General features: G+C 28.6%; 2 protein-coding genes and 1 pseudogene across 2 annotated transcripts; 1 reads left to right on the top strand and 2 right to left on the bottom strand.

Annotated features, from left to right (window-relative positions):
- Window positions 1-60: 60 nt before the first annotated feature.
- LOC100647609 lies at window positions 61-5975 on the top strand (annotated as a pseudogene).
- Window positions 1171-2480, bottom strand: LOC100648127 (cytochrome c iso-1/iso-2-like). The gene is made up of 2 exons (XM_003394518.3): window positions 2112-2480; window positions 1171-1372 (listed from the first exon to the last, which is right to left on the bottom strand). Exons 1-2 carry the CDS (start codon window positions 2236-2238, stop codon window positions 1188-1190), a joined length of 312 nt encoding a protein of 103 aa, XP_003394566.1. The 5' UTR covers window positions 2239-2480; the 3' UTR covers window positions 1171-1187.
- Window positions 5976-6224: 249 nt separating the features above from the next.
- Window positions 6225-16110, bottom strand: LOC100649325 (monocarboxylate transporter 9). Its single transcript, XM_003394527.4, has 10 exons — window positions 15769-16110; window positions 14583-14802; window positions 13823-13949; window positions 10566-10780; window positions 10392-10482; window positions 9294-9562; window positions 8658-8917; window positions 7917-8209; window positions 7436-7630; window positions 6225-7024 (listed from the first exon to the last, which is right to left on the bottom strand). The coding sequence occupies exons 2-10, from the start codon at window positions 14787-14789 to the stop codon at window positions 6846-6848; spliced, it is 1836 nt and encodes a 611-aa protein (XP_003394575.1). The 5' UTR covers window positions 14790-14802; window positions 15769-16110; the 3' UTR covers window positions 6225-6845.
- Between the last annotated feature and the right edge of the window lie 2839 nt (window positions 16111-18949).

The raw sequence follows: 18949 nt of genomic DNA, 5'->3' as shown, positions 1-18949 counted from the left end.
GTATAACATATTACTTACTTACACGTAATATAATAGTTAAAAATGACTATACCTTTCAAGACTGGCATTTTTTAATTTTTCACTTTTTAAAATATAACAAGCTATAGCTCAATTTGTTGAGATTAATCTTTGTTTCGCACATCTGTACTCACGTCTTGTTTAAGCGTTAAAAGTAAACAAACGAAATAAAAAGAAATAAACGTGTAGCAGAAGGATAGCGCAAATGTAAATGGAAAGTATAAAAATCTTCCAAAAATGCATTATGTTAGAGATGATTTAGACGATATCGATGAAAATGATATTGGTGAAAAGAAAAGATTTGCTTTCCTGGAGCTTTCTTGGATTTGCTTTTATTGGAGCTTTCAAGAAATGATGCGAAACTGATCGATCAAGAAATTCAAAAGGAAGTAGATACTACAATGTTTGAGGTAATAGAAGTAATCCTACATTCCTTATACAAATTTTTAAAATAGAGCATATATATTTAAATAAACTACGGTTTAACGAAAGTTTCACATGTAAAGCAGTTCAATTGATAATTATTTATTTATAATACACATAGAAAACCTCGTCGTTTAATTTTATGATAAACTAAGCTAAGTAAATTCGAAACATGCTTTCGATTGTATGTTACTCTCAAATGTCCGGAAAATCATGTAAATAATTAATCCTTCATTCTTCGCATGTAATATGTCATAAGAAAATGTTTAAACTAAATTTATTCCATAAATTTTATGCAGAAGAAACATTTTAAACTGAAAATGACACTATTTTGCAGCGTTTAATACAAAGTTATAGCTTTTTGTATCAAAAATAAAAGCTTACAAATTTTTAGATGTTACATAATCTCCTTTTATCAAAAAATTTTTTTCGAATACAACAGAAAATAAATATAAAAATGCTTTTTTCGTATAATGAAAGGACATTACATACATTTTAGGATCATGACACTATCGTTGCAGGTTCTAGCTTCGTTCTTTGCGTGCTTGGAATTCATCAAGACATCCAGGTGAGTAGAGTAATAGTGCATTAAAATATGGGCAACAAATCTAACGAGTCATTTTTTCTAATTTTGTTAATTTATTATTTATTTTATTTGTTTATTTTCATCGAACTAACGCTAAGAATACCTTATTTTGATCACTGTACAAAATATTTCACATAAGTAGATGCAATTTTTCGAATTTTCACTTCAACGTTGCTAAGAAAGCGATTATATCTCTACGATCTTCCGCTTTTTTAATACCATTGAACATCATTTTCGTGCCAGGGATAAATTGCTTCGGAAATTGTAAATATTCGTTTAAAGTGTTCTCGTCCCATACAACACCTTTTTGCCTCATCGCTTCGGTAGATTTAAATCCAGGTACAGCTAAATTCATAATTTTTTATAAGTGATGTTGCATGAACTTTTAGCAAATATGATACTTATAAAGCGAAAAATTAAATAAAAGGAGGTCTTTTGCTCTCTTAGGTATTTTTTTACATTTTGTTAAACGAACATTTTTTTATTCGTGACATATGTATTATTAAATGTACCTATCGCTTGAATGTGTGTGTCGATATAATTTGGGTATACGAAGATAACGAAAAAACAAATAGGGAAGAACATCTCATTCACAATGAGAAAGATGAAAGATACTCCTATTTTCTTAATTAATTAGAAACTAAGAGAAACATACACGTGTAGCATAATAACATTTGTATATTTATGATCCACATATGGTTATATTAGGTTAAATGTATATTTTCGAAATAAAAGTTAATAAAAATGGGACAGTGTATGGTGAGAATGGAATTTGAATAAACGATATTTATAAGTAAAATTATCATATGAAATTAAATATTACGTCGGTATATTTAGAATATATATAATATTGAAGACATAATTTTTTATATTGTACTTATATATAATGTTAAATACAAAAATAGTATTTAGTTACCATTCATATATAATATATAATATATGTTTTGTATATGTCCCTACATAAATCATATGTATATTTACTCGTATCCTATACGTATGTAATATACATATAACATACACAAGACATACTTCTCAGTATTTCAGTGTAAAAATTAATTAATGTACAAAGACAATATATACATACTGCCACATGTTTTGCCAAATATTCCAAAAAGGTTAGGACCTATTTTATGTCGCTCGTTTTTATTGCACGTATGACACATCCCACACATTCTGAGAAATAAAGCTTTCCCATGTACTGGATCCCCCATCCTCGCACAAAAATTTCCTCTCGGTGAAAAAGGTTACATCGATCGTCTGTGTAATAATTGAAGGTTAATGTTTTATCATTCCTCTAAGTCCTAAGTTGATGTTAATCGATTACAATATAACTTGAAGTTTTCAAGCAAGGGATATCTTGATGAATTTAGTTTTTTATGGACATGAATCTATGTGTCTTTCTCAGATTATCTATAGTTTTATTTTAAACCTACCATTAGACGATCATACAGATCGTAAGAAAAATTGCAGTTGAGTTAATCAGTCCATGAAATTAATCAATAATTACAGATACTGGTAATTAACTTGACGTTGATTAAAAACATTAATTATCAATTACAATATAATTAAAACTTCATTTGTTACTAAAGAACTAAATTACTAATTTAATTCTTGATTTAATTGATGATTACTTAATAAACTATTTCAATTGTAATTAAAAATTGTTAAACGTATTAAATATTCAATTGTGTAAAACATATATGATTAATTGTTAATCTATATCTTCGCTTATTTTAATAGGAATGTATTGCTTTCTACAACAAGTTCTTCTTTTATTTCTTTTAACAATCATCGTTACTAATTTCTAATAATTTCTTTTATATGAAAATAGGTAATAAGAGCAAACCATTAATCTTTCATTTATTATATTTCGTTTAATTATCTATCTCGTAAAGCTTAATATTTTCTGTATTTTTATTATCTGTAAAACACAATAATTATTACAGGAACGAGTATTCGAAGAACTAAACGAGATTTTCGAGGAATCAAATAGGCCTTGCACCTGCCAAGATACTCTAGAAATGAAATATCTCGAAAGAGTAATTTACGAAACATTAAGACTTTTCCCACCAGTTCCCGCCATTGCAAGACATCATAACAACGACGTCAAAATAGGTCAGTTTTGTATTTTATCTAACAAACGAATATTATTTGTTATTTATTTTTCCATAATATATAATACATACAACTAGAAGTTAAAATCTTGCTGCCACATTTCCAGAAGTAATAAACATTAAATAATAATTATTTTACCATACTCTTCATTATTGCAAAATAGATATTATTATAAACTGGCATATTTCTATTATCATTTAAAATAATTCTTCGAAATGTCCCCATTGGCTTAAAATCAGATTAAAAATATTAAAGCGTACAGATTAGTTATACATACTTGCAATTTTGATTTATATAAATGATATTAATGTAAATAATATAATCAACTACATTTTTAATATGAGAGATACTACTTGAATATTGATTTCTGATAGTTTATGAAATTTGTACAGAAATTAGTTTTTTGGAAAATATTACGCCTTCTTCTATCAAAAATCATTCATAATTAAATCCGTTACAAATGAACAGGTTTTGTCCCACGAACAGTTCTGTCAATGAATTAACATTGCCTGAAAATGTATAATATTTATTCAGGTTATTCGAATGTCTTCGTAAAAATTAATTCTATCAAAATCCGCAGTATCAATGATTGCTAGTTAAAATATTGTTTAAAGTTCGACTCTGTATTATCAACAGTTTATTGATTAAAACCGTATTAAATAGAATTCATTTGATGTATCTTACGATTCTTTTACAGTGACGGAATTATTTATTACCAAAAGGTTGTACGATTTTGATTATAGAGTTCACCAACTGAAAGAATTCTATCCAAACCCTGATGTGTTTGATCCTGATAACTTTTTGCCGGAAGAAATGCAGAACAGACATTATTACTCCTCCTTTTAACGCAGGGCCAAGGTATTTCTTTTCTTCATTTTCGCATCAGTTCATTAATCTTATCGTTATGTTTATCATTATTCTTATCCTTATATTTTACGTAATTGTATAGGCATAATGTGAATTAAGTAATTAAAGTATGTATACAAAGTCGGCTTTGCCCATACAATGTCAGCATTACGTACCACTGCCTGACAAAGTCCGACGAAATAATTGAATAGCGAACATGGAACGCTACAATGTGAGCAAAATTGTTTAGTCACTATTATTTCTTCGTGAAGCTTTGAGAGGTTTATAGTGGATACATTGTAGATAATGATAAATTCATGCGGCCACCGTCGCGCTAAGTTGTTCCTGTTTTATTCGTTTCAGTTATACCGTTCTTTTTATAATGAATTAACGGTATGGATTATGCATATAAATATTTCTTATAAAATTTATACCAAGTAATGTTATTGAATAATAAACACCAGTCTCTAGAAATGAATAAAATAGGAACAACCTGTCTCTCACCGATCGCATATTTTTATATACCTATCGAAACTCACATGACTCTAATCTGATGTATTTCTGCGCTTAATGACTATATTGTTTGTCGGTGATTTTCTAAATTTTCATCTAATATTGCCAACCTTAAAGCTACAAAAGTTTTATAAAATTCAAAACAACGATTCAAAACAATAAAAGTAAAGGATATACAGATACTAACTTCCAATAATAAATTTACTTTGATGGAAAGCGATAATGTATTTATGTTAACACTTTACCGACCGATAGCCTATTAATCGGTTTTTGTCGTCGACGCTTATCGACCGATAGCCTATTAATCGGCTTTTTATCACCGACGTTCACCGACTGATAGCCTATTAATCGGCTTTTTGTCACTGACAATCTTTCTCATTATTTGAGCAATAATTTGTTATTTAGTACTAAGGTACCTTGCTCAGTTGCGTCAGTTGCGTTGCTTTATGAGTTCCCACAGTTTTATACCAATTTGAAAAACTGAAAAAAAGAGTTTAAACCGAAATAGAGCCGGTGCAAGGGAGGATCTGCGCCTGAGATGCCGGTCGGACGTGCGTATGCTGTTGAATCGCCAGCGGTGGGTAAAGTGTTAATTAAAGAAAACGTTTTATATGTCAGAAATAGACTGTGAATATTTATGCATTCATGGAAAATTTCAAGCTATAAAAATGTATAGAATGCATGTAATACGCAAAGGTATATAAAGTACTCAAAATATGACACTTGCTATGATACTTAATGAGTAAAACAAACCTCTGCAAGGTTTCATTTCCGCTTTTTATAAATGTGATTGCGTCTTATGTTATTATATTGCGTTTTTTTTTAGGTCGTGCGTGGGAAGGAAGTACGCGATATTGAAGTTGAAGGTTTTATTGTCGACGATCCTGCGGAACTACAAGATCCTGTCGGATCTCACAGAAAAGGACTTCCGGCTGAAGGTTGACATTATTCTCAAAAGAGTAGACGGCTTCCGAATAAAAATCGAGCCACGAAACAAAAGCAATCAGGAGGTTCTCGTTTAAATGAAGTTCTCATAGATGATTCGTACTATATTATTAACGTTAATAGTAATAACATGTTCAAAATACCTGCACACGTTTTTGTAAGTAATATAAAGTGGATTATGATATAAATAAACATTATATTAGATATATATAGATATGTATAGGTATATTATAAGAAAAACATTCAAGATTTCTTATATGTGTGAATAAATTACGTTTATATACAATGATTGCATATACTATAAATGGCACAAGTGTTAAAATTATATCTAGGTTTAGTAATAAAACCTTGCATAACATTTTTTGCTCTTTGAACTCTTGAAAAGACGTTGTAGAATACTTAGAAAGGACCTATTTATAGCATGTCGCATACAAATACGATTCCGAGATAATAAAATATTAAAGTAATAAAAATTCATTTCAAGGAACTACTCGTTCACGGTTATTTTAATCTTATACTAACAATCATCATTTACTGACCATGTTGTCAAATTATCTCTTGTTTCTGTAGACGTAAACAATATTATACAAAACTGTATAAAAATATGTGTAATATTAAATAAAGAAGTAACTGTCATTAAATACCACATTCCAAATTCATCTTTTGTTTTTCATAGTGACTATCGCTATATATATATATACTTACATATGTGCTATACAAGATATATTATTATATATACATTATATATTATCCTCTAATTTTTCTTATTATTTTTCATGAACCACATTTAATCGAATTTAACAAATTATGAATTAATATATAATAAAAAAATTAAAAACAAATCGTTTTTTAAAAGTCATACATAAAGATTATTATACAATGTTCTCTTCATTTATTTCTTATTTTTACATTTAATGATAATTGCCACGATATGTACAACAACTTGAATATAAAATATTCGTTTCAGTATCATTCGTGACAGACTTAGAATTGGATACAAGATTTGTCTATGTACACCCGATATAATATTATGGCTTACACTTAACAAGTTTAAATTAATTGAAATTTGTGGTTTTCCCGATTGTTCATAAAGCATTTTACAATAGGATATGTAACAAGTTTAACTGATATGTATGATCTGAAAAATATAAATGACTACATATCATTGTAAAGATTTGTACATTGTATCTCACACTGCAATAATTAGCGCTATGAGTAGTAACTCCCAATTCACAACAATTTTCATTTTACGAACAAATACATTTTGTAAAAAAATATTTTTAATTGTCGTAAAAAAATATCTAAATTTATTTTTGTACAAAAGAGTTTCTACTATCAAATAGTAAAGACGTGTATTACACACAAGGTCTTTCTCCCTCTCTCTCTCTCTCCTTTTGCATCAATCTGCAGAAAAGGAACCGGAAGTTTGGGCAGCAATTTTATCCATCCGTTCCTTCCTCCTCTTTGGTAAATCTACTGAAAGGAACTGTACTGCCCATGGAATAACGAACAGGACGTTCATTAATATAAGGGCAAGCTGGCAGACTACGAAACTGTTGGTCCAGTCTTTCAGGAATCCTGAAAGAGATCATTTATATTTCAAAATTCACTTTCATCTCCTTATAGTAAATACATATGCTTTTTACATTTCGTTCGTCATTAATATTTAAGTAAAACATTGATTTTGAATAAAAGTGATTAATAATGATAAAACATTTGTATTTACAATATTTTTATTTTTACGACCGAATCGTATTTTTCTATTACTAGAAGATTTTTTAAGTTTGAGGGAAATAGAAAAAAAAACGTTATCACGCGTTTCAATTTTACGTTAAAGATCTTTTTAAAACATTAAAAGTCTTCTTCTCGACTGAAACAGAAACGAAACTGAGACGTAAGAACGTCGGAAATCGCAACAAAGTAGTGTAACTAAAGTTACCATTAATTTTTAAGATATTGTTTTCAGCAGATTATGGTAATTCTACTTACCAACAATTGGACCAAATAATATAGAGATCACTCCGTTAATAGCGCCAGCAATTCCGTATGCTGAAGCAAATTTATCAATACTGATATCTTCTATAATGGCCAATGGCTGAGGAACCAATAACCATGATCTAACCATTCCTATAACTGTTATCATCACAAATGTACCGATCAAGGTATCATTGTACAGCAAGTATCCTGAAAAATAAATTCAGACTTTTAGAGGTATACATGTTTTTATCCAACGCGATAGTAGCCTGAACCGGAACAAAAAATCGTTTATAATTTTGAGAATATGTATTAAATTTCCAATTTATGTTTACTGAGATCATTTTTTCTTTTTGAATTTAGCAAATATGATTTACTCTCAAAATTTCGAAACACTTTCTTGCAGCAATTTTATAATTGGTCCTTTTTTGATTTACAATATTGTGAAACGTAATTGTTGTGTTATATTAAAATTTGATGCATATAATTTACTGACCAACTTTTGCGAACGCCATGCAGATCATAGCGACGAAGAACATGTACTTCGCTTTGACTTTTACCAACAAGATGAAAATTGTGAGTAAAATCTTGGATACCAATTCCGCGGCTGCGGAGATAGTAATCGCTTGGGCTGCTTGACTCTTCGTGTAACCATTGTTGGTTATCATCAGTGGCAAAAGATAAGTAAACGTGAAATCGCTCGACATAACGAAACTAGTGCCCAGGCAAATGTTTAGGAAACCACAATTTTTTAAAAGTGAGATTTCCAAAAGTTCACCCAATATTTCTCTACAATGTTAAAAATTTTCTTATTGATCTTCGATATTTTTTAAATAAATTAGATATTATAAGAAATTTAATAGAATATGAAAAGTCATATTTAGTAATTGAGTTATTATAAAGAAATTAGAAAGGAATAGAGAGCTGAGAATGATAATGGTGTAAGTTCATTGCTCGTTTCTATAAAATAATATTCTGCATATGTTACTGCAAAAAATTCACGATACTTTCTCAAATCATGGGATCATTGCGACTGAGAACATAGTTACTTAATTATAAAACTGAATTAATTCTAAAACGAAATGTATAGTTTCGAAAATTGAAATGTATGAATAAATTCAAATTTCTAAAAACTTAACTTACACCATTATGATTTTCAGTTCGACAAATGTAAGAGATGTTGCAGAGTGTTTAAAGGCTAACAATAAAGAAAAGTATGTAAGAATAATTCACGTACTCTAATTGACCTTTACCGATATCCTTTTCTTCCTGCATAGAAACTTGAACTCCTTTCTCTGTTCGTTTTTCTTTAGTTTTCTCAGGATGATGTTGCCTAGTGTCCCCTAAACTGCCAATACCTGTCACCAAATTCACTAAACTTGACGATGACAAGGTCGATAGCCGTCGTGTTAGCAACTCGCGCATTGATCCAGATCTTATTCGGTTGCATATTCTGTCCTCTAACTCCGATATCGAAGCTACCCGTTTTGCGGGTGACTGTATTTAACAGAACATGTAAATTTAATAAATAAAGTACGAAATTGAGACCTTTATTAAAAATAATTGTTCTAATGTACTTAAATAGTTGAAAAACTTATAATAGAAATGACTCGTTTCCATATCTGCATTTTTCCAGGACAACAAAAGAATACTTTAGGAACTTTAATTTTCGTTCAATACATTTCAATTTTTTAAACATAATATTCACGATATTACACAGGGTGTCCCAACAGAATACAATCGTATAAATATCTGCCTTCTCCATAGTTGTATGAAAAAAAACTTTTCGAGACAACTGCTTTCTCTCGTATGTCTTTCTTAATACGTATTTCTTCCTTCAAGTAACAATATCAGAACAACGTATAAAATTTACTTTCAATGTTTCAATTAAAAGCGGAACCTGTTTTCCGCTTTCGCCCTTGAGACTCGTTAAGCTGCTCCATCTGGTTTTTGCAGGAGTTCGTATAACTTCGCTGTAACGACGATTTGAGAATACTATACCGCGCAACTTCCGTTCTTCTTTCTCGCGCATCTTTTCCGCGCGAACTTCTTCCGGTTTCTTCGCATGCCATTCGACAGGGTGCATCATTGTCATACCGACGATACAGTTCAAACTCATGGCACCCGTCATCAATGCTGTTCCTATAACACAGTAAAAGTTAGGGATCAAATACTCAAAATCTCAATATGTCGAAACTTTCTGTTATAGCTGCGATCAAGAACTCTCAAAACCCAGATAATGCTTGATGTAGCGGCGTATGAAAATCTACTGGTCGATTAAGCGGCGAATTTTCTATTTGCAAATGTATGACTTGTGGATTTATAAACTGGTCGAATGGTTGAAGAATTGTAGACTGAGGAGGAGAAAGTGTGGCTGAAGTTACAATGTGTCATTCGATTATATTGTAAGTGCGACAAATCGTTTCTGTTGTTGAAATGTGAAACATTCTGTATCTTGATGTGTACCAGCATCGGGGACACATACGGCTCATTGATTAATTCGTTTATAAAGATTAAAGCAATTTAAAATTTATTATGCTCATTTTCAAAGTCCAAGAACGAATTAATAGAGTATAGTATTAGTTAACTATTATATTATTTAGAAAATAAGGTATTTAAATATCGATAACAAATAAATTCTGATATTTTCGAATGAATGTTTCTTGAAAATGAAACCTCCAATGCAATTGTGTTGTTCTTGATTTTTGTCATATTTTGAATGGCAGAATATCTCTCAATTAATTTATACCACGATTAAACCTAAAAACCAAAAATGTTTAATGTGCGAAGTAAGACAAATTTAGACAGCTGTGTTTGTTGCAACATTTTTGATTGTGATGTTTCATATTTTGCATGATTGTTATGATCGAACAAATGCAGCTTGACATGTTGGCATATGTAATTATATAGTTTAATATTAATATTGTGTTAATATTATAAACATATGTTATCGATACAGAAAGAAATTTACCTCGAAACCCATACATCCTCATCATTTTTTCAATACATATAGGATAGGCGATTCCTCCTAAGCCGACGATAACTTGGGCCGCGCTCATTACCTAAATAGCAAGAATTTCTCTAAAAAACTAAGAATATAAGTATGTTAACAATTATATCGGCCAGCGGCCCTGCATTTACGTACTGGTGCCCTTTTCTTTACGAAGTAAGCATTGAAGTTCGTGTTGCAAATGGTAACAATAAGGCCAAGACCCATTCCTTGGAGAAAATTTAAGAAGGCCATTTCGTAGACATTTGTAACGAAAGCCAGACAGACATTTGGTAACGAGAAGAGCACCGCACCAAATACTCCCACTGGCCTCATAGAATACCTCTTTATTAGCGAGTTGGTCATTAAACCTGAAATTCAAGTTACAATTATCATATTTTATCTTCTAATTGTTGAAATCCGCAATATGGCCTTTCATAATTGTGAGATACTTCAATTGTGAGATACTTCAGATGATTCAATAAATCAACAAGAACCAACCAGGAATCAAGTACTTTCTCAAACATATAAATATTAATAGTTAAATAATATTCATATTAATAAAATTTTTCTAAATATTGAAAACTATACCCCCTTTCCTCTGCAGTAAATAGAATTCAAATATTAGGAGTCTCTTTATTGCTGCAAATCGTTTATCTCTCAGAGTCTAAGTCCCGTAGTTTACTTAATTTTTCACTTTCAAGTGTTCGCAGAACATTCACCAATTAAAAAGTATCTACACTAACAACAAATATAACGATCACACCACCGCAAGCACTATACTTATTCATAAATCTTTAAATCACTTTTATGTGATTTACAGATTTACAGATAGGCATCGTAGCGTATTATAAAGAACGTTCAAATAAAATGTAAATTACATTAAAGTTGTCAACCGGTTTAATTATTCTACAGATAATCAAATGATTAAATGGATGCAATAATTAAAATCTGCTGATTCATCTATCAAGTAATGAAATCCCAGTTCTGCAAATAGTCTATAGCTTCGACACGAATTCTTTATCAACATTGTTCTTTGATAACAATGAATGAAATAAAAATTTGTTTTAAATGTAGAAGTTATCAATACGAGAAATTAGATCCATAGTGCAATCAAAACAGTTCATAGCATTCTGAGCTCTGGTTGAAGAATCAGTTCCACTTCAGACTAGAATCATTGTATGAGCTATGTTAGAAAACAAAATACGTTTTCCTAAACTCCTTTACACCTTTTAGCTTTATCGTATTTTTCGATTTTTTTCTTATTATTCAATGAAAATATTCAGTATAATTCAAAATCCCGAAGTTTGAAGGAAAATTTTATTTTAAACTTTAACATTTTAATAAGTCTTTCGTAGAAAGGCAAAGAACTATTGAATTAATATATTCAAACATCAATTTTTTATTTTATGCAAACATTAAATAATTAATTACTTGTCTATTGTTTTGACTGCTTAACTTATTACTTGGAAGTACTCAAAATTATTGTGTTGCGTATGTAAATAAATTATATTAATAAATTATATGACATATCCAATGCAAATATTTGCAAAATATATATATAAATGTAGTATACTCATTATTAAAGTGTATTGTATTTGCCATAAAATCGTTAACTTTAATTGTTTTACAATTTCGCTCTTATCTAATAGCCGCAAAGCTATAAAAGATTTACATAACAATTCGTGAGCCGTCGTCATACGCTTATCGGTAGCGTTTTCAGTATTTGATAGTATTTAGTAGGAAACTTCTTTGTGATAATCTAATTGCACTTATGATTATATTAGGTAACTCTAAACACTACATAACATCTTAGTACTGAAATACACAGAAAGATATATAATTTGTAATGTAATATAGATTTATTTTCCAATATAAACAATAACGTTTTATTTGAAACAATTTGGTAATATATAGTGAATAATGAAATTATTGAAAATTATATATCCTAATTTAATTTTGATGAGAATATTATTTTCATTCATAAGGGCGATGACACCATCGACTATGAATAAATCAATGTTAAATATAATTTATATATTCAAAGGAAGATAGACCATAGATAGAATAGATAGAATAGTAACCATAAAAGATACAACTTATAACATCATGGGAATAAATATTGTATGAAGTGTACCTATTTTATGTTTCTTTAATTAATTATTCGATCAACTATTATCGTTATATGAACTATTATTACCATGAGATAGTATTATCAATTCAATCACTAACAACGAGAATTACACGTGAGTCTAAAAATATATTGTATCAACATGTCAGGATTTCCAAGCATAAAGTCTAAAATTATTCAATGACGTTTATCACTTTTATGTTCTTTTGTAACAAAGCATATCAAAAAGTAAATATATCTAACTATAAAATGTAATTGTAAAGTAGATATGATTAGCTTCGTAATAGTTATTTTCCATTAGTATTTCTAATTTCGTCTGTTTTAATATTTCAAAATCAATTATTGAAAGATACATTGTTTAATATATTTCTTTTCCTGTTAAATTTCAAATCCTTATTTTTATGTTTTTATTTTAATATCTTGCAGTAACTGAAAAATTTTTAATTATACTACAATCATAATTTAATTATCTCTTTATGTTCCTTTATTTTATTGAAGTATTATATTGAAAAATAATCTGTTTTATAGAAAATTTGTCTCTGTAAACATGAATATTATGGATGAATATTATGGATATCTATTATTGATATTATTGATAAATAAAAAAGAAATATGACATTGAACGCGTGTATTAAAGCTGTAAATTAAGGCAATTATTTGTACGGACAGACACGATTTTCACTTCCTGGTGTCTAGACATATTCATTCCACGTAGATAAACGTAAAATACATGTGATCAAATTGGACGAGTAATAATGTTATATCTTACAGTTTGAAAAGAATTCATGTATACAGAGCGAATCATAAGTATATGTCCTGTTCATGTCCATATTTCAGGGAGTGAATCTACACAGAAAAATAAGTAAGAAGGGTTTTAAGAACATATGCCCTACATATTTTAGTTTTCAAGTTATGGATAATTAAAGAAAATGTTCGAAGTGTCTGCTTCACGCCAAGGCATACAGTATTATACGACATTGAGTATTCTTTTTGAGTATTCGCGGAATCTCAAATCCATTTTTCATCTATTTTGTTAAGTTGCTGTTAAGGAATATTTTTACTGTAAAAAGGAAAGAAGGCAATATTTTAAAGATTTTTTGTAATCATCCATAACTCGAAAACTAAAGATACGTGAGATATATGATCATGCTTTTTACTTATTTTAATGCATAGATTCACCGCTTGAAGTATGGAGACATATATTCACGACTCACCCTATATATTGTACCTACCGATTCCATTGCAATGATAGAAAGAATAAAAAGTGGGACAGGTTGCTTACCGGCAATTGAAAATGTGATCATAAAAACGGAATTGAAAAGTGTCATTGCTGTGCCAGCTTGACCAGTTGCTTCAAGAAAGTCTCCAAATATTATCGCAAATGATGTAGTTGGTCCAAATGTTGTAATCTAAAAAAGAAAAAATTAATTGCATATTATAAAAGTAATCGTAGAAAAAAAGATGACTCTTATACAATATTCTATCAATTTGATAATTTTCAAATGTTATAAGAAATACTTATGCCACCATAAAATTTCTGACGAGTGAAATAATTACTGTTCTGCATTATTTTTACTATACTATCTTAATATATGAACTACAATTACGTCTTTAATGCCTTATTGTCCCAAAGTACTAAACGCCATTTTATTCGTAAGTTAAAATTCACACACTTAATGACATTGCAAAAATAAAATTTAAAGAATTGTTAATAATTGAAGAACGATGTAATCGGCTATTAATAAAAAGATACTTTTGAAATATATCTACTCTAAATAATTTTGTATTTTCGCTATTTGTTTTGAGTAATAAAATATATATGTACACATATTAAGTATAAAATGCGCAATATTTGCAAAAAAATTTTTTACTGAATGGTATATTTATATATTTTATGATTATACATACGAAATGATACCGATATTGTCTCTTAATTGTTATAAGAAATGTGGATGAATAAATGAAATTAAACGATGAAAGAAGAACCAAAGGAGAAAAATTGCAAAATTTATGTTTAATACTAATCGATCATAAATACTAACAAATACTACTATCATAGCAAAAGCTACCATCCACCCCCAGCCACCATCTGGAGCTAAGTCTTCCAATGTGATTTCATCATCGTCATCGTCATCTTCTCCTCCCTTGTAGGGTAACAAAGCGTTACTTTGAAGTTTCTTTTCATTCTCGGTAAAGACGGTCGTAGTTGCATCCATTGTGGTTGTTCCATTACTCTTAGCTACCGTCATATTCTTATCAAATCTACATATAATAGAAAATATTTGTTAATTAACTGCTTGATTATTCACTATCATATTAAGAATTGCGTTTAATATATCTCAATCTTTTTCTAACACAAACCAGCAAATTTCTTTAAAGCTTAAAAAGAACTTTTTTAGAATTTTACATTTTAATCTTCATCAGTTTTATATGCAAACACAATTTTAATTAACAAATAAATAACTAAATTGAAAACAATAAGTTAAAAATTACCGCCTTACTATTAAGTATTTTTAAGGATTATAAATGGAATTTAACAATATAAAGCGTCCCTGGAAAAGATATCCTTTTTAAAAGAAACGAGAGAAAAGCTATCTTATACACATATGTAATGCATAACGGCATAATTAAATGAATATTGTAATACATTTTCAGTATAGTTACTATCTTCGTTGTTACAAAACTGAAATCATCACAAAAGCGATCCAAACGTCTGTTGAGATACATCTAACACTTTTACTTATCATTGAATTTTACGATCTCTCTTAACATTTTCGAATGTGTTTGTTTAACCTCTCCACAATTCTATCTAATAATACGTTAAACACTACTTATTTAATCGGATTTACATTTTTGATATTACACTGATGAGACAGCTTTTATTTTATTTTTCCATTTTCTTTAAGTAATCTGTCTTAAGGACAACCTGTATATGCCTACATATATTTGAGCATGATACTGCAATAATACTATATTCATAAATTCCGCATCACTCAAAACTTTCCAAAAATTTCACATACATATAAATTAAAAAATAAGAGGAAAGACAAAATTTCTTGAATCTACTACCTAAAACTTGTTTACAAAACCATATCCATATTTTGTGCATTGATAAGAATCGCAGAAGATATTTTTGAATGAATGAAAGATAATTATTTTATATATTGACACAATCGAGTGGAAAAGTATGCTACAAGACAAATTTGAATAGATAAACAAGGATCTTACCAGCTGAAAGTCTTCAATTTCTTCCAATTGATAGATAGAGGAACTGTGGTTGTAATTAATAAATTTTATACAGTATATGACAGTCGGCTGGATGGTTTTTGACTGAACGAAACAGGGTACAAACGATTTCGAAGACTTTCTTATCTATGTACACAATGTCACCGTACTAAATACCTATCCTTAATAAGAATGAAATATTGCTACCGTAGCATCTGGAATTAGGAAATCATTTGAGGAAAAAATCAGATTGTAAATGAAATTTTGCAATACTACGTGCAAAACTGATTAAATCGCGAGATAATAATAAGGAAATAATAACAATACAGTAATATGTTTTCATATATATATACGGTGCTCTGTTTTTGTATTCCGCTTCTCTTATGCTTTTACTTTAGTTTATAATAAATAATTATTTCATAGTACAAGGCATAATATAAAGAAGTATTCAGGATACAAATATGTATTTACAATGATATAGCAAAAAAGGAGAAAATATAATGTCTCTATTAAATATATCTGTGATTTGACAATATGCATTTTAATTGTTTTAAAAAATACGTAACCATAAAAATGGAAATAACCAATGATATATTTTTTTTAGTAATCTTTTGTACATTTTAATAACATGCAACATGTGTACATTATAAACTGTAATTTTAATTAATGATTGCAATAAATTAATTTATAATTTTGGTAAAAGATACATAAAATTTTATAATTATCATGTACTATTTATGATCAAATGATTTAAACAAGAATTCTATTAAAATCAAAAATATAACACTAACATAAATATACATAAATATAACATAAATATACTTTGAAATATAAAAGTGAAATACAGATAGCAAAACATCTAAGTTTGAAGCATACTACGCGTTTCAACTTCATATCTGTGTCTAAGTGTGTACAAAAATTTTGAAAATTTCGCTAAAAGTTTGAAATGCTAAATTGTAAATAGTAGCAAATCTTGCTCAGAATTTAAAAAAAAATCACTTATTTTATTCACACATACACACTACTTTTAGACATGATTTCATTATGTACCTGCATGTTTCGACTGTTTATACGTTTATTTGATTACCGGTTTTTCTGATATTTACAGTTTATCCCTGTTAAAAATATTTCATCTTTCACATTGTTAGAAATATTTCAAAAATTTTACTTTACATTTGAACGATTTCACTCCATAAATAATGACCATTATTTTTTCATGATACTTTTCCTAATAAGTTTAAAAACTTTGTTTCACTAAACGAAATCATTAACCAAAAATTCATTTCCATGTAATTTAAAATATAATACAATGCGTTAAACTTTAAACGATACTTCTTTTTGATCCTAACATATGCACTACACTTTCCATTGTATAGGTATGGTTGCAGGAGATAAGGCGTACGCAGACTGTAAGCTCTACGGATTGGAAGATTTGTAAAATACCAAAGAAAATCGATGATACATCACTACAATATTTACGTATTATAAGTGTTCCACCATATATCATGTGTCTTATCGTCCACATATGATACGAATATCCCCTCCAGGATAGATATGGTATATATATAGATACAGTATACTATTTTAGAGATTTATATTCCGAAAGGAAACAATTTTGTAAGTTTATGGAAATATTATAACTAGATTACAGATATTTATATAGATTCATATTTTCATAACCATAACTAAAGAAACGGAATCCAAATAATTTGTTCCGCCTAGCAAATGTAATTTTTCATTTTATTTATATCTTTGTTTAAATTTTGTTCTGTTTAAAAAAATGAAGGAAAAAGAAAGAACACATAGCAGTAAAAGCTATTGAATGGTTTAAAAGACAAAAAGCTAAAATAACTGCATGGTTTTAAACAATCCTATATGCAGACAATGTCATTAAAAATGAGGTGATAGACGGAGGGTTATATTTCTTGCACATTGTGTATCAATGTATTACTGCGCCTTTAAATTTTCTATAAATACATAAGCATACACAATCTTTTTATGGTAATCAATTACTTCTTAAATTTTCGTATTTTTAGTCTTCAAATACTTCATAGAATTATATTTGATATCAATAAGGATGATATAAGTAATTGAATAACGATGTATCATACTCTACTTTCTTATCGCAACATTTCAAAGCTGTTCTGACAGTTGCAATACATTATAAATATTTAAATAGAAATGAAAGTCTAAAATATAAGTTTAATTAAAATATATATTAAATTAAATATAATTAAACTCTATACGCTGATACACAGTTACTGTTTATACGTGTCTACTTTTATTTTCTTATAATTTAGTGCTTCAAATATATCGATGTATTAAAAATCGTATTTTTAGTCAATAACTTCATATGCTAGATATGATAGCAATAAAATTGCGTTTCTTGGCGCTTTAAGTAACATAATTAACGCGTTCCGAATACGTTTATCACGTTTCAACGTGATAAAATACAATACATACAGTCTTCGACACGTGATAGATCGTTTGTATGAGAAATATTATGTACACGTTGACATTATTAATATAATTCATGTATATGTACATGTTTTTCTATGTTTAATCGTATGGATAATATACTTACTGATATTTTTACTAACCAATGAATAATTTGTTTTTAGCCTTTCTTAAATTTATTATCAATTATTTGAATTGACAACAAAAAATGAATTTCGATAAACCTCCTCTCATCATTTAGTTTAATTAATCTTTAAGTTCAGGGTGAATAATATTATAAATGTTGAAACACTGATTGTGATCAAAGTATATTCGCGGTGCAAAAATAAATTTGCTTTTAAACCGCAGCTAGTTCATACCGCAAGTAACTTAAACCGTTGTAAAAAATATTCTTAGTGGTCATGTTAATTAATCCATGTAACGTACAGTTACTACTGAAAATAATAATGAATAATTTAACTGATTTAAATAATTCTTTAATGATTAATCATATTGACATTGTTGTCTATAAAATTTTGTTTATATTATTACATTTTCATAACTTTTGTATAAAAATAAATTTGTTGTTATTCAGTTTCTCCTTGCGATATATTTTATTTTTAATTTGTTGTATACACTAGAGGAATAAATTTAGCTCACACATTTATTTAACTTAACATGAACAATCGTAACAATGAAGTCATGAAAAATGCGTGACTTGTCAATATAAAGCACCTCACATTTTAAA

The sequence above is a fragment of the Bombus terrestris genome, chromosome 3 (genome assembly GCF_910591885.1).
Source record: "Bombus terrestris chromosome 3, iyBomTerr1.2, whole genome shotgun sequence".
Taxonomy (NCBI): Eukaryota; Metazoa; Arthropoda; class Insecta; order Hymenoptera; family Apidae; genus Bombus; species Bombus terrestris.
The sequence above is the reverse complement of the archived record's forward strand: the minus strand, read 5'-3'. Positions and strand labels throughout refer to the sequence as shown.